The sequence below is a fragment of the Artemia sp. Qi Xiang Cuo genome, chromosome 13, assembly GCF_049724085.1.
Source record: "Artemia sp. Qi Xiang Cuo chromosome 13, ASM4972408v1, whole genome shotgun sequence".
Lineage (NCBI taxonomy): Eukaryota > Metazoa > Arthropoda > Branchiopoda > Anostraca > Artemiidae > Artemia > Artemia sp. Qi Xiang Cuo.
Window position 1 is genome coordinate 46643803 of NC_142806.1, and position 16589 is coordinate 46660391.

General features: G+C 34.8%; 1 protein-coding gene across 1 annotated transcript in view; it reads left to right on the forward strand.

Moving 5' to 3' along the window:
• LOC148945341 (dual 3',5'-cyclic-AMP and -GMP phosphodiesterase 11-like) overlaps positions 1-16589 on the forward strand; it is a 256119-nt gene that overhangs the window by 28551 nt on the left and 210979 nt on the right. The window contains exons 2-4 of the mRNA XM_089099013.1: positions 92-278; positions 9317-9440; positions 15700-15978. Coding sequence (XP_088955139.1) covers positions 92-278; positions 9317-9440; positions 15700-15978 — 590 coding nt within the window. The remainder of the gene's footprint in view (positions 1-91; positions 279-9316; positions 9441-15699; positions 15979-16589) is intronic.

Here is a 16589-nt window from a genome sequence, read left to right on the forward strand (position 1 = left end):
TTTTTCTGAAAGGATCGAAAGCGCGAGTCGATATATATGTTCTTTCATCGCTTGATCTATCATTTATCTTTCATTGAACTACTTCTTTCAGGGTCTGTCACAAAATCTGAGAGTATGACTGCAGAAGTGTTACGAAACACTTTTGGAACTTCAAATTTGGAGGAGGTAAACCAGGACTCCTTGCGGAGTCGAGATAGCTGGATTAATGATCCTGATTGGTCAAAAGTCGAAGCTTGGCTTGACGAACACCCTGATTTTAGCATGGATTATTTCTTAAGGTAATGTGAAAATTATTTCTAATTCTCCTAGAATTAACTCTCTTAGAGTCACATAACATAAGACCCTCATCTTTTATCCCGAAGTTGAAAAGGGCCGTCGTCTTTGACTTCGGGCCTGATATTCAGAATTTCTTTCATTGTGCTACAGCGCGTTCTAAGTTATCTTTTCCTTACAATCACGGGAAAAACATCGTCTGAGCCTCAAACTTATTTAGACAGTGTACCCCTTTTTACCCAAATAACATTTTAGGTACCCCCTCTCAGTTACCGGTACTAAGTAAACTATAGCTAAAATATAAATAAAATTACTAGTCCAAGAGTTCAAGGGTTGTTTTATTTTTTTTGTTGACCGGCTGCGTACCCCCTAAAAAATTTTGCGTACCCCCAATAGGTATGCGTACCTCACTTTGAGAACCACTGCTTTAGAGAATTCTAATAATTAAGAATTTTCTAGGAAAGGGGCATACAAAGGTAATTTATTCCTCTCGGTCATGATTTAAGGTTGTAAAATTTAAATTCATAAGATGGATATTATCATGAAAGAAGATGAACATTAAGTCTGTCAAAGTCTTGTCTCCAATTTTCTCCCCGAAGAGGCTTACTTGGTGAACTTGGACAAACCTCATGTTTTTCATATATTCCTGAGTTTCATGGGTTCCATTTATTTTAGTATTAACACATCTTTACGCGAAATTCTTGTCGGAAGGGGGGTAAAATGGTTAAAGTCCATAAAGAGATAGCCAAGAAATGAACAGCCCTTTAGATTGGCCGTGTGGTGTTCTTTCTGAATATAGCAATCATTTTGTCGCAAAGATCGATGGAGATGTTTGAAAAAAATTGCTCTCTGTTAAAATGAGTAGAACATAAATTATTCAGAATAACTCCCTTTGTAGCTGCCTAAGGGTAAACAAGTTGCTCTTTGGGCATATTTTTTTCTAGTTTTTCAAAGAAAGAAGTTGAGTCAGGGAAATGAAGCTTTCAGAGATTTTTAGCTGCTGATATTTGAGCCAATTCCAGAAATTTTTGTTCACCGGGCTGCTCTACTGCTTTCTTTAAAATATATCAGACAGTTTGTCTGAAAAGCCATTGTTTAGATTAGAAACATACTTTTTTGTTTTTCGCTGTTTTGATAAACGCTGCCTGGTTTTTGCCACTTTGGCACATTTTCTCCCTCTCCGTTAGTGTATGTGTCTGATAAAGGACTGGTCTCATAGCAGTGAAGAGCAAAGTTGAATTTGTTGAGGAAGAATAGAATATACGGTTTTGGTGAAATTCTGTTAGGAATCCAGGAATGCAAACATAGATATAAGCGTCACTTTTTGTGCAAATTTTCCTGGTGCTATACACTAAGTAAATGAACCTTATATGTTGCATAAAAAGTATAATTTTGCTCAAAATTAATTGAAATTTTCATCTTGAACTTCCCAAAGGTAGCGGTGATAATATACACCTCTGGACTCTCAATTACGTGTCAATGTTTCATGTATTTCATTGAGAAGCTCAAGAGAGGTAGGAAGTAAAACCTATATTTAATTCACCACTTTAACGAAAACTGATATTTTTTAGTTTCATTGCCTAAGTTAGACAAAGGTCTTTTTGTAAGGTGTAGGCCTATATCTACGAAAACTAAAAACGAACAAATATAAATAAAAAAAAAAATTTGAATAAACTCTAAAAACTAGGTTGCCTGAGTTTTTTTTTAGAGAATTTAGACTGTGTACTAAAAGTTACTGATATTCTGACCGGTGAAAGATTATTGAGAACTTTACAAATTAGTCTTTTGTTTTCTTAGATAATTTTTATTGAACTTTTATTGAACTTAGATTAACTTTTATTTATCTTTTATTTTATTTTCCACTCCTAGGAGAATATCCTCTTTTTTATGTTGGTTTTAAATTTTCAGTGACGCACTAGTTATGAGTTTTCGTAATTCTAAAAATATTGGAAAAATATCTTGAGTCCATTTAAGATAGCTTGTAAATATATGTTACACAAACTGCGAAGCAATAATTTTTGTTCCTTTCGAGTTTCAACTCCGCTCTTTACTTCCATCAGAAAAACTTTGTTTTCTTTTAATTCAATTTGTTTAAAAGATCAGAAATATACTTTTTAAACCTGCATAATTTTCAGTGTGCGGCAAAAAAGTTGATGTTTGTGCAAAATTCTAAGTTATTTTAATCCGTGGTAGATTTGGATTAGTCCCATTTGTTTGACAGAAAAAAAAACCCGTAAACCTGCGCTGACGTGGAATTCTATATCGACTTTCATGCCTAAACCCTTGTCCGTGTCTGGATGTTATGCAGGGTTGCCATCTGGTGAGCAAAAAATTACTAGATTCTTGAAAAAATCACTAAATCAGCAAATAAATCACTAGATTAGTACCAGAAATCACTAAAATTATAATACTCTTTATCATTGTAATTAATAATTGTTTTGTTTCTTTACCATGTTCTATACAGGCCCACCTACAGGAATGGGGTAAAATTACCCCCTAGATGTGGAAAAATACCCTTGAAATTTTGAGAAATACCTTTTTGCATCTTTATGTGGAAAATAGAACAAAATCCTTGCGTCCTCCTTGTTCCCGAATTGGTACCCTTGGCTTACACCCCGATCACTGAAAATAGGTTATCGGTAATCTAATTGAAATATTTTCTTTTTCTTTAATTTTTTTTCCTTGCCGATCCAAAACCTCAGTTTTTTTCCCCAAAAACATAGAAACGGTTTTTCTTTTACTCTAGTTGAGCTAGTATCATTACTGTGATACCTGCGACAATTTTGAAAATGGCCTTTTTATAATTCCGTGGAAAAAATGTGTCCCACTCTTCAAAAATTTGGATAAGCATCGCTTCTTATTGCTTTCTAAAAATAAAGAGGCACTTGTTAATTATACGGAGCACACCCAAGAAGTAAAAAGTTGTGTTAATCCTAATGAAATATGCCAAAATATGATGAAAATATAATACTTTAGTTTATATAATAATATAATTTGGGCTATATAGCTGAACATTAGGGAGGTGTGGGGGTAAAGTTACTTAACCTAACCTTATCCCCACCCCCCTAATGTAGGTAAACCTTCATCATGAATCTACGCGCTATATCGTGAAAAATCACTAGATTTAGGAAAAAATCACTAGTTTTAGAACAAAAATCACTATAAATAACTAGCTAGAAAAAAAATCACTAGGTAACATAAAAATCACTAGAAATAGTGATAAATCACTAGGGGTGGCAACCCTGGTGTTATGAAGTCTGCACTTTATGAAATCTGAAAGACATTTCTGAAATCTGAAATGTCAATGCATTTGAACACCGCTTAATTGTTGAAATCCAATGAATTCAATGATACCAATCCTTCAGAACCAGAGAACAACTGAGAAGATATTTGTTTAGTTTTTTAAGTTTATAATTTTGGATGATGATTCTTTTTTTATGCACGCTTTTGCCAAATTTTCATGGTCTGTTTGAACAGTGTACGCCATCGTCGATCTGAATGATGTCAGTTTGGTTTATTGCTCTAGGATAATAACAGGTTCAATATTGTTGCTATGGTCTGTGTAAGCAAATTCAGGTTTTCGGGGTCTGTATAAACAATTAGATTGACATAAAACATACATAACATCAATTTTGGTTTTTTACTCGTAAGTCGTAACTGAACATAGATCCTTTTTTTTCTTCTTTTGAACTTGTACTAATTGTGCTTGTACTTTGGAGTTGCAAGACAGGATTTTTACGCCTTTTAGTTAAAGGTGACCAAAAATTACACCCATCGATGACTGCATCCACAGACAACTGTATTCGGTTTTGGTTTGTTGTTGTCCACCCCAATGCGTACGCATCACTAAAGAATTAAATATTCTTGGATAGTATGTACAATTTTTCCAGAGTAATATTCAAAGACTGGAAATGCGTAGATTAGAATTTTGTTTAATTCCCGAATTATTACTAATGGACTAATATGATAGTTAAGAAAGTCCATCGTTAACATTTAGTCGAGAAAAATCAAATTTTGTGTTATTGCGTCTTTGGTGTACAAATTTTGCAACGGTATAAGTGATTCCAGGGGATGAACCAAAATACAAGGTGATCTATTGTGCCCCATAGTTGGCACCCAAAATTGGCTGGATAAATACAGGAGCAAACTTGTATTTTCACTTTTATGTACAGCTTTGAAATCACGCGGTTATTGAAAACATGTTCAAGTACTCTATGGTGTTTTCAGTGCCGACCAAAATTATAAGATAGCCATTTGATTCAGCATAATTTAAAGGTCCAATAACTATGCCTCTGAGGATGACATGACCCCCACAACCCCTGGGGAAATGGATGTAAGCTATGCAATTTCCCCTTTGTTTACATAGAGTATTTCTTATTGCGAAACATACAGAAATATTTCGGGGGAATTTTCTAGGGGGTTTCCCCACGGGGGGAATATTCTGTGTGGAGTCCAGGAGGAATTTTTCTGTGGAAAATTACATGGGAGGGGAACGGCTACGAATTATGCAATTTGTCCATTGTTTACGTATAGTATTTTTATTTAGAAAATATACGTAATTTTGTGTGTGGAAATTCTCCAAGGGGGAAGGGGAGGGGTAGAATTATCGGCATGATTCGAAAAATGATAAGAAATAGGGAATTTTTTGTGGGGGAATTTGCCGCGGGAGGAATTGTTCATGGGAAAGGGATTTCACGGAGAGGAGAGGCGGGTTCCCCGGTATGATTGGAAAAACGATCGAAAATTAAATAAAACAAACAAATAAACGCCCTAGGCTAACGATTCATAATGAGTCAGGATTCAGGAAGAGACATGTCCCCTCATATATGGAATGATTTCCATTCGTTTTAAGTTTTAATGTTGATCCTTACTTTTAGTCTAACAAATTCGTTTTTTTATTTGATTTTTGTAAAGAGCAAATGACGCTTTGGCCTTTAGAAGGCTTGTGAGGCGTTAGGTCTTCTTCTATCTGTGGAAAATGTGTAATGCATTGTCATTTCTGCTCATTTTTTGTTTCATTTGTTCATTGATGGTTTATATCTGTTCGTTTTAATTTCGAGTTATGATTTGACTTTATTTCTGGTCATCTTTTGTTAAATGTAGCTCTTTACTTTTCTTTGAAAAGCTTCTTTTGTGAACAATTTTTTTTTATTATTAATTCGGAAAAAGAAGAAGATTGAATTATAGGATAAACATTTGACTGTCAACTTGCAAGGAGACTCATAAAATTTGCGAAATCAGTGATCTATTCACTTTTTCATCTTTTTCAAATTTTTTCTGATCTTTTTCAAATTTCTCTGTCTTGAAAACTGCTAATGGTTGAATCCGTAGGCTGTATTCAGCTACTAAGAAAATAGAAAAGTGTTTGTTTGCTTTTTCTTTTCGTATATTTTTTGTTTCCTCTGTTTGTTAATATTTCTTCTATTTCTGGGTGCTTAAGCCAATATTATTGTAGCTGACTGATTATTTGGTGCCGTGTTGAATATTGGGACGGACGGTGCCGTGTAGTGTCTTGGAACTTATACACATTATAGATTATTTTCACGAGACTGTGCAAATACGGCTTTAACATAACTGGACCTATGGAGGGAGGAATACATCTTAGGATTCAATGATCCCACACTTATGAAAAATTTTGGGAAATCAATGTGGCAAATACATAGTATCTGCCTAGCAACCCAATTTATAATTATCTAAAACCACCCCTTGTCTGCTCCTGAAAAAAAATTGGAACCCACCGTCAAGGGTTTTGAAACTTTTGTTTATGATTCTCTCTCTTCTCTTTTTCTTTCTATCTCACTCCCTCTCGGTTCTATTCCTTCTCTCATTTCTCTGTCAGTCTCTCTCTCTCCTCATCAACTGAGTGCCTTCTAATGTGTTTTCGTGGTGTTTGGGAGTGTGATCTTTGCAACATGAAGCTGTGTGCTTGAAGTCCTTTAGCGTCTTCTAAAGTTAGGGTCAATTGGTGTCATGACTGATATTGAATATAGAAAATGAAAATGTTTGGGCTCATTATTGCATGGCGTAGCTTTAATTCTGTTCAACTCAATGATTATTCTCTTGAGATCTAATTTTGGAAACTCCTGATTTTTAAGGAGTCATGAAATTGTTGTTTGTCTCTTAAAGTTGAGAGCGGTATTAATCTGATAATTCAAAAGACGTGCCTCATTTTTCTTTTGCCACAGATAGATTTATTTCACTTTTTTATTATTATTCCATTAACCAAAGAGGAATATAAAATAGAAATTTACAGTAATGGAAATACAAAGATTGAATATCGGTAATATTTTTATCTTTAATATCTGTCCAAATACATTATTTTTACTTTTTTAATGTCCAAGAATAGCTGTTTGATTGATACAAAAATAATTCGTCTCTTGTGTTTCGAAGACCTGAAATAATTTGTATTATAAAGGAAATGTAAAAAACAATGACTATTACCCAGGGGCGTCGTTTGGAGGTGGTAAGGGGGGGCAGTTGTCCCTCCCCCCAATAATGTGGAGACAAAGTATTATACATCCTATGCCCTTTGACTATCCAGATATGGACGCTTCTTGCCCACCCCCCCCCCCCCCCCCTCCCCCCTCCCCCCCCCCAATAAAAATGCTGGAGATTCGCTCCTGCTCAGGCCCGAAACAGGATACATTTTTTAGTTTTTTTTCTTTTGCTCGGTTACCTACGTTATGTGTTGTAATATGGGACCTTTTGAATTGAGACTGGTTAGTTGTCTATGTGATACTATACACATGTTGTCTATGTGATTCTGTCTATGTGGACAGAAAGTCCGAAAAATTTACCAAACAACTGAGAAAACTGGTTTATATCTAACATTTGCGAATCTGAATGGCCCATCAAAGGCCTTCGAGAGGTTTGTGACGTTTTTCTAAAAAAAAAACTTTTGGGGAAACAAAATTGTTAGTAAAGTAAATATCAGTTACAATGAATAAAATTCACAGTTTGATTAACTTTCCTTTTTGTCGCTTTCATTTATTTACAGATGAAAAAAACACCCAGGGTCGTTTTTAGTTAAATATAGAACAGAGAATATAATAGATATACATTCAGATTTCAGCTTAGAGCTTAGTGGTGAAGTGTTGAGCGCTACTTTATATGAACTTGTTTTTTTGAACCCACTCAATTGTGGCTGCAGCGGTAGCTGCAACCTATTAAAGGGTGACCCTTGACCAATAGCAACCAAAAACTAGATATTTGATACTTACCTGTTATAGCGACCCCACTCAAGTTCTTCCTCCATTGACGCACCGTAGAACTGTTTTTTTTTTCGTTAGTTTCTTTCAGCTTAGCGTGGCACAAGACAAAGAAAAGTGACAGAATAGATGGGACTATATAATTTGGGCTATATATTTGCACATTAGGGGGTGGGTAAATTATTTGGATAGTGTGAAGTTAGAAAACAATTTTACTTCATAATATGCAGAATAATGTACCTAAGACATTTTGCACGTAGACCCTCTATACTTCACCCCCCTATTTTTCAAATATTTAGCCCAAATTTGTTTCTAAAGTATTATATTTTCATCATACTTTGGTATATTTCATTAGGGTTAACCAAACTTCACTTCTTGAGTGGGGTGGCTATAACAGATAAGTACCAATTATTCTTTTGTAATCCTGGAATATTTTTACCAAACAGCTTATAAGTTATTAAGAGAAAGGTTGGACGTCCCAGGTCAGACTGGAATGGTTTAAAATATTTTCAGATGTCCTGTGAGACTACCAAAATTGGTGGAAACAGTGCTTCCACAATCCCCAAACTTTTTGAGGTTTCCCCGACTCTCCTCGAAAGGAAATTTCGCGAAATATGCCCGAAAATTAACGTTCGTAAATGCACGAACGTTAACGCAAAATGCAAACCGTTAATATTAGTTAACGTTAATTTTTTGGGAGATTTGGGAGAAACCAATTTTTGTTTGGAGGAAATTTTAGGCTTAGGGGATAATGGAAGGAGCACTGGGAGGAAGAGTGCCCACTGGTCTCTTTGCCTAAATTGCCATAACGATGCGATGAGTTCATATTAGTAGTGGTCCCTAATATGATGCGTCATAGTACGTCATAATTAGGAAGTGATTATAATTCCTAAGCCAATTTTTCAGACACCTCTATAATGACTTTTTTATTATGTTAATCACAAAAAAATACATTGGAGAAACTTTGCTAAACTAATCATTCTAAATTGAAAGAACAACGTCCTTTTTTTAATTTCAGTTTTTTTTAAGCTTAAAAAGGTTGTTTTAGCTTCTGTTTTTAGTTCAAATCCTCAAAACTAACCCTACAAAATTTGTCCCCTTGTGTACATAAAAGATATATGGCATTCGGCTTGTATCCTTATATGAAACGTGGCCATTGTATATGAATTTTGGGTACTCTTCTATTAACCGGACTCTTTTATATAATGCTAGTTTGGTTAATGCTAATGCAATAAAATAGGATGAATATATAATAGTTTAGAAACAAATTTGGGCTATATATATGCACATTAGGGGGTGGGGGGTGTTGGGCAAAGTTCAGTTTTTTTTTGTTTTTTTTTAAGGATCAGTGGTTAAGTAAAACGTGCCATATATTAAATATGTAACCTAAGCTAACCTAGGTACCTCCCCCCCCCTAAACCCCCAATAAAAACAATTTAAATACAGTTCTCGCCTTTGTTTATATCCCAGTTTCACCCGTTTCACTCAATTCCACTCTAACAACTGTTTTATGTTCGAGTATCTCTCATGTATATGTCCTGGTAACTGTCGCGTCTCAAGTTTGACATTTCATTTGTACTATATAAAAGAGTCCGGTTAATAGAAGAGTACCCACATTTTGTTCTCCTGCTCCCTTTTACCTTAAGAACGTTCTTACTGTGATTATTAATTCACCCAGTTGTCTATAAACTCTTCCAACCAATTTTTTTATTCCTTTCAAAGAGTTCAAGGGAGCTTAGCCTTTATTTCTAGGGAATGTTCCCAAAGGCCTTTTAATCATTTTTTTCAATATGTTTTCATTCAAGCTCTGTTTTCTATTAGAATTTCCTTTTCAGAAAAGCGACAAGATCGATGGTAGACGCCTGGCTGGTATCACATTCCTTACCTCAATCAACAGTTTCGAATGGCGTTTCTGTTTTGAGCGAAGTCGATAACTTGAATCACCACGCACAACAGGCGGTAAGTAAGGTGGGAAATTTGAGTAAGCCAATAATACATCGTTATTTGGGACTCGCCTGTAGAATCTTAAATTAGGGAACTTGCTGATCAAGTGTTCTGTATTTCAAGATCTAGGTAAGATTTTCTGAAGGAACGGGGGAATTGAAGGCAAATACAAATGTGCTATTAACCAAAACTACATAATATTATTATAGGACATGGTGGTTACTTGTTTCGGCTTTGTCCGTTTTTAGTGCCTTTATATTTTCTTTGAAACTGAACCTGTGACAGGTTTATGAATGATTGATTCAATGGCTAATTGATTCAGTCTACGGTCATGATTAACATGCACTATAGAAGAAAAGAAATTCGACAATGTGTTCAAAATTATTTGAGTAGAAAAATTAAATACAATCATGCCTTAGTTGTGTCTTCATTTAACCTTTTGGTACTTTCCCATTATCCGGGCCACTAAAAAGTCAAGTTTGGTTAATGCTAATGAAATAAAATAGGATGAATATATAATAGTTTAGAAAAAATTTGGGCTATATATTTACACATTAGGGGGAGGGGGGGTAAAGCAATGCATATATTAAATACCTAACCTAACCTAGACACCTTTCCCTTCCCCTAAAATCAAAAAAAACACAGTTTGATATCGTATACGCAATGAAAACCTTGCTATCATTGCCTGCTCTACAACAGTTAGGACCTCACAAAACGGGTTTCATAATTGCCAGTCTATAGTGATTAAGCCGAGAGGCCCGGATAATGGGAAAGTACCAACCTTTTTTGTCAAAAGTATCGGATGGATTCTCAGCTTTGATAGGTTTTATTATTATTTTTTTTTTTTTGTAGTCAACACTATAAGAACTTACAAATGCTAAACTGAAGGTAAAGACCGTAAAGACTGACAGAAATTGTCCTCTATAGGGGGGAGGGGGCTCTGGCGCGCTTTAGTCCCTGGGAATAGAGATAGATACCCTGGGAATAGAGAGGTTTATTTTTCGCATTTGGTTTAAACAATCAAATTTGGAGTTCCCATTGACTTCAAATAAGCCAATTGCAGTAACTAACTAGCTATATTTGTTGTATTTTAAACGTTTTCAAGAAAGAACTAGTCAAACTTTAGCGTAGAGAGAGGAGGCAGCGACTGCCTGTCGTATACGCCGGCAGTTATTCTTTACTTTCATTTGAAAGAAAAATATTGTTCTTTGCTTTCATCTGAAAGAATTAATTTTTTTACTCAATAAGATATAGTACAAGCACTACATTTATATCAGGTAAACTAAAATGCTTAGCTTAAATAAAAGACAAAGGATTTTTTTTTTCAAGTTTTGTATTCCATAAATTATTATAGACGTGTATTAATAGGCTACCTGATAAATTTTTAGACATGAACAACCAATAATTTTTTTTTTAACTAGATCACCACTGGATAAATGCCCAGTTGATGACGAATAATTATAACGAAGCTTTTCAAATTAAATATGTCAACCGTCGAAAATTAAAATAGTAAATTTATCAAATTCTTTCTGTGGAAACTGACACAGGATTGAAGTGATATTGTGTTTTACTGCTTAGATCCGAGTTTTATATTCGGATATTATCTACAGATAAATCGTTGAACTATAGCAATTAAACTCGGAAATAAATTTATGGTACAGTTTGTTAGGAAGATAGACAGTGTCGTAAGGTAAAAAAATGATAAATAAATGTCTACAATGAGGCTGCCTCCGGAAGTTCACCTAAAAAGTTGTCGCAAATATACTTTTAAAACTTTGGAGAAAAGATAAAAAAGGGAAAGAATACAGCATTAGACGTTATAGTTTACAGTACCTTCCGACGGTGCTGATCTCCTTTTCATGCTCCGTTAGCCAGGAAGCACAATGGGGGCCAGGCATCCTGTACTTTCGCACCCCCTTCCAGTTTACCTTCCCCAGGTTTCTCCAGATACCTATTTAGAGCTATATCGACTCTGGATGAGCTTATAGAGACGCGCCACTGACCCCCTTACAAACCAAATAACCAGCGAAACTAAGACTCAAACCCCTTTCCCCCTTTCACGGAGGCTTAGTAAGAGAGCATAGGTCAATCCTCAGCTTTTTGAATTATGTTTCTCTGGCTCACATAACTCAAAAAAGTAAAGTTCTTCATAAAATGTATGCCGCAAGGTTTGTGAGTGTTCAGGCGAGTATTTTGGCTTTATTTACTTTGCAGCAATTCCCTGCGGTGAAAAAATGAAATTTGTTTGGCAAGCATATGGTTTTACCAAGAACACCAACGTGCCTTATTTTTGGCTAAAGAAAAAGGTGATCGTTTGCCTTAACGAGTTATTTCATTTAGAAAATTTAACCCTTCTACATTATTGCTTGTCTTTGTTGACGTTGTGCAATAAATTAAATAAAGTTTTATTTTTTTCCGGGCACCGCAAACTGCTTGGTGAAAGTTTAAGGATAAACGCTATTAGCTTTATGAACAACTCTATGGATTTTATCGACACCGCATGTGGCCTATTAGTCGTCAGGCTAATTCAAATAGGAACTGAAAGAAAAAAAAAATGAGAGAAAATACTATTGTACCTTTCACAGCGTTAGCCAAGAACTTGAGCGGAAAGTTATTTCAGGAAGGGGACAGAAATAAAAAAAAGTAAGAAAATTATATTGATTTAGTGGGAAGAAATTGTGATCTAGTGGGAAGAGCAAAGGCCCCTACCCATTACACCATTACATGTCTGGACTGAGTCTTCATACATCTCAGTATAGTATAAGTTTTATTTTAAGATTAATTAAAAAAAACTTTTTCCGCAAAATAAATTTTTCAAAGACAAGTAAAGAACCCCATTAAACCAAAATTGAGCAAAAATAAGATAAAAAAAATCTACGGAGCGTGAAACTACCACAAATCAGCATCGATAAATAAATGAAACCCAGTACGACTATAAAAGAAAATAAATAACAGAGTCAAACTCAAAATGAGCAGATATTAATATAAGTAGGGCTAAAAAGGCATATACCATCCCACAGTCAGAACATAACTTGCACTTTACTGAAAAAATATAAATGTTTTTACTTTTATAACTTTAATAAATCAAATAATATTATTATTTTGATTACTATATATCAATATATGTATATTAAACTGACAATGCACATTCATTTGTGTTTTTTTCAGTACAGAGCAAATTATGTTCTGACCTTGGGAAGGCAAAGGGGTTTCGGTTTTGAGCCCTACTCATATTAACTTCTGTTCGTTATGAGTTTAACTCGGTTATTTATTGTCATTTCTGTTCGTATTGGGTTTCATTTATTTACCGATGCTGATTTGTGGTAGTTTCACGCTTGGTGGAATTTTTTTATTTTATTTTTGCTCATTTTTGGTTTAATGGGGTTCTTCACTTTTCTTTGGAAAACTTATTTTGTAGAAAAAGTTTTTTTAATTAATTTCTGTTCGTTTTATATTGACATAGTCTTTTCAGGGAAAAAGAAAATATTTCTTTAAATCTTTTTTTTTTAAGACTTTGTAGTCTGGCCTGCTATTTGTATACTAGAGAAACATTTTCAGCAATTTTTAACAACACACAACGTTTTAAAAATTCGGATACAAATAGTAGTGTTTAATTTAGTATCACTCCTCCTTTAGTTGACCTGAAATAGAAAACTTGATACCATTCGTAAAAAAAATCTGTTTACTTTCTTTGATAGCTTGGATACACTTATGCTATTTTGATTTGGTTAAATTTTAAGAGCAGAAGTAGCCCCAAAAGTTTGAACATAATACCCTCAGTCGTTCTTGGAATACTGTTGAGATGTCTTATTGGGAATTAGCATTAAGACAGTGCATTTGGATTTAATCTTAAGGTAACATTTAGTTTTGAAAAATATTGGGCAAATAGGAGGGTGGGCGTGGGAGGGGCACTGGTTGCCCTCAAATCACTTTCGACTATTAGCTCTTTTTATTTTCAATCGAACGAGCCTTTTTCAAAGTTCCTAAGACTCCTTTGATACGAAGTGCCCTGTTCGAAACAAAAAAGAGAAAAAAATAATACACTGTACCCACATCAATCTTTACTATAAAAATGCCAAGCCTTCCAATCACTTTCGGCTATTAAAAAGGGCATTGGCCCTTTCAATTTTCAATCGAATGAGCCGTTTTTGAATTTCTACGACAACGCTACCTATAAACACCTTATATGCCTCAAGCGCATAACTTACAACTCTTGCCCTGAGGGCTTTGAGGGGGTTGTCATCCTCAACGACCTAATTTCCAGAACTTTCAACTAAGTTGAACAAAATTGTTATCTCAGAATTTTGATTGGATGTGTTTGGGGAAATGATGGGCGTGAGAGGGACGTTAGTTGCTCCCCAATCACTTTCAACTATTAAGAAAGGCACTAGCCTTTTTAATTTCCAATCAAATGAGCCCCTTTGAAGTTTCTACGACAACGCTTTCAATAAAAACTTTATATGCCCCCAGGGTATAACTTACAACCCTTGTCCTGAGGGCTGGGGGGAGGGGGTTTTCATCCTCAAAAAACTAATTTCCAGAACTTTCAACTACGTTGAACAAAATCGATATCTCAAATTTTTGATTGAATGTACTTGGGGAAATGGAGAGTGTGAGAGTAGGTTAGTTGCCTTCCAATCACTTCTGATTATTAATAAGGGCACTAGTCCTTTCAATTTCCAATTAAATAAGCCCTTTTTGAAGTTTCTATGATAAAGCTTTCAATAAAAACCTTATATGCCCCCAGGGCATAACTTACAACTCTTACCCTGAGGGCTGTGGAGGGAATGTCATTCTCAAAGATATAATTTCCGGACCTTTCAACAACTTTGAATAAAATGGCTATCTCAAAATATTGATTGGATGTGTTCGGATAAAGGGTGGGCATGGAAGGGGTGTTAGTTGCCTTCCAATCACTTTCGACTATTTAAAAGGGCAGTAGCCATTTCAATTTTCAATCAAATGAGCCTTTTTGAAGTTTCTACGACAACGCTTTCTATAAAAAATTTTACATGCCCCCAGGGCATAACTTACAACCCTTGCCCCGAGGGCTTTGGGGGAGTGTCCTTCTCAAAAACATAATTTATATCTGGAAATCAACTACGCTGAACAAAATGGCTATCTCAAAATTTTGATTGGATGTGTTTCGGGAAATGGTGGGCGTGGAAGGGGTAGTTGCCCAACAATCACTTTCGACTATTAAAAAGAGCACTGTCCATTCCAATTGCCAATTGAATGACCCCTTTTTAAAATTTTTATGATAATTTCTTTGACGGAAAGCGCCTTGGTCTAAGACCAAGAACCAAAAAAATAAAAATAAATAAATAATACATTGTGCCAACATCTTTCTTTAATTAGACAGCGCTATTGCGCTGCCTATGATTTAACACGAGTAATAAAATCCATGGAAGAGCTGACTACTTTTATTAATAAAACGAACTAGAAGAAAATCAAAAGGTTACATACAGCATCGCCCCGGTAAGCTTCCACGGCTTAGACAAGGGACCTGTGATCTACCACACACCTGTTTGCCAGCCGACAGCTATCAAACCGTTCGATCCAAAAAGACACGTTCAAACCGAGCAGCATAGCTAAGAAAAAAAAAATGAAAAAAAAATTGCGGTTTTGGTTGGCGTTGACGTGATGATTAACACGAATGTTTCTGCTCTGTCTGACATGTGGCAAAATCTGGTGAGCTTGGAACGTGAATCTGTGTAGCTTGTTGACTGTGAAGACGATTAGTGCCATATCGGTTTTAAAATAAAGTTTTGCTCTACGTTAATTCTCGTGCTCAGAATATTTTTTTTTTTAAGCTGAAGATACGTTTTGAGTCTCCGTGTCACAGGGCATATAGCTTAAAACATTATGACAAGTAACTTAAAACACTATCTTGCAACATCACTAAAAAGTGTAATAGGAAACCGAACAAAAAGCAGAAATAAAAAGAATCCTTTCTCGGCTTAAGCTAATCGCTAATATTTGCTTCTCATCTAATTCCGTTTTTGGTCCTTTTTCGCCGTGCTCGGTCGGTCCTTTTTTGGAAAAAATTTCTTTGAACCCAACATAAGTCGATACAAAAAATGCGATGCCTGCCTGAGAATTTGCTGTGTCTCGTATTTTGTTTGCGTTTGGAAATACTTCTGTGGCCGTAGAATTAGTGTCTTCTCTTCATTTTGTATGACCATCGCTACCTACTATAACCTCTAAAAAGAAATAATGAAGTAATATAAAATATTAATTATTAAAAATATACTAATGAATAATTTCTTTTCAGTCTCGTGGTGGCTCTGGCACAACAACACCAGTTCGGAAAATTTCAGCTCAAGAATTTGAGAAAGGAGGTCTCCTGAAACCCTTTGTGACAACTGTTGATGGTAGCCCAACATTTATAACATTCGGACACCCGCCAGATTATATGTCTACATCTGCAAGGCACTATCGAAAGTCAAGAACTGAACTTAAACAGCTTGACGAAAGAGAATTGATATTTGAACTAGTGAAAGACATTTGCAATGACCTTGATATCCGAAGTTTGTGTCATAAAATCCTGCAGGTAAGATGCTTCTTGAAGCCACAACTCTTATTGTTTAAATTAAAAACCAAGTGGATGACATATCACTTTTTATATATATATATATATATATATATATATATATATATATATATATATATATATATATATATATATATGTAAATGTATATATAAATATATATATATATATATATATATATATATATATATATATATATATATATATATATATATATATATATATATATATATATATATATATATATATATATATATATATATATATATATATATATATATATATATATATATATATATATATATATATTCAATTTAGATCATGGGCCCCCATAAGCTGAATTCCTGGGGGGGGGGCAAACCTGGTCTAATTGGCACTTTTAATGCTATATAATAGAACTCTCAGAACAATAATATAAAACTAAGGCAGTATCATTCAGCCAGGGGGGGGCGACCCCCCCCCTTTTATGGGCGCCCATGATTTAGATGCTTTTTATTGTTTCGCTTCTTTAATTTATTCTTTTTGTATACCATTTTAATCCCAAACGCAAGGTCTTAATTCACGTATAAGATTATAAGAGGAGACCATATTTTTCTCTACGTATTAGCCTCTT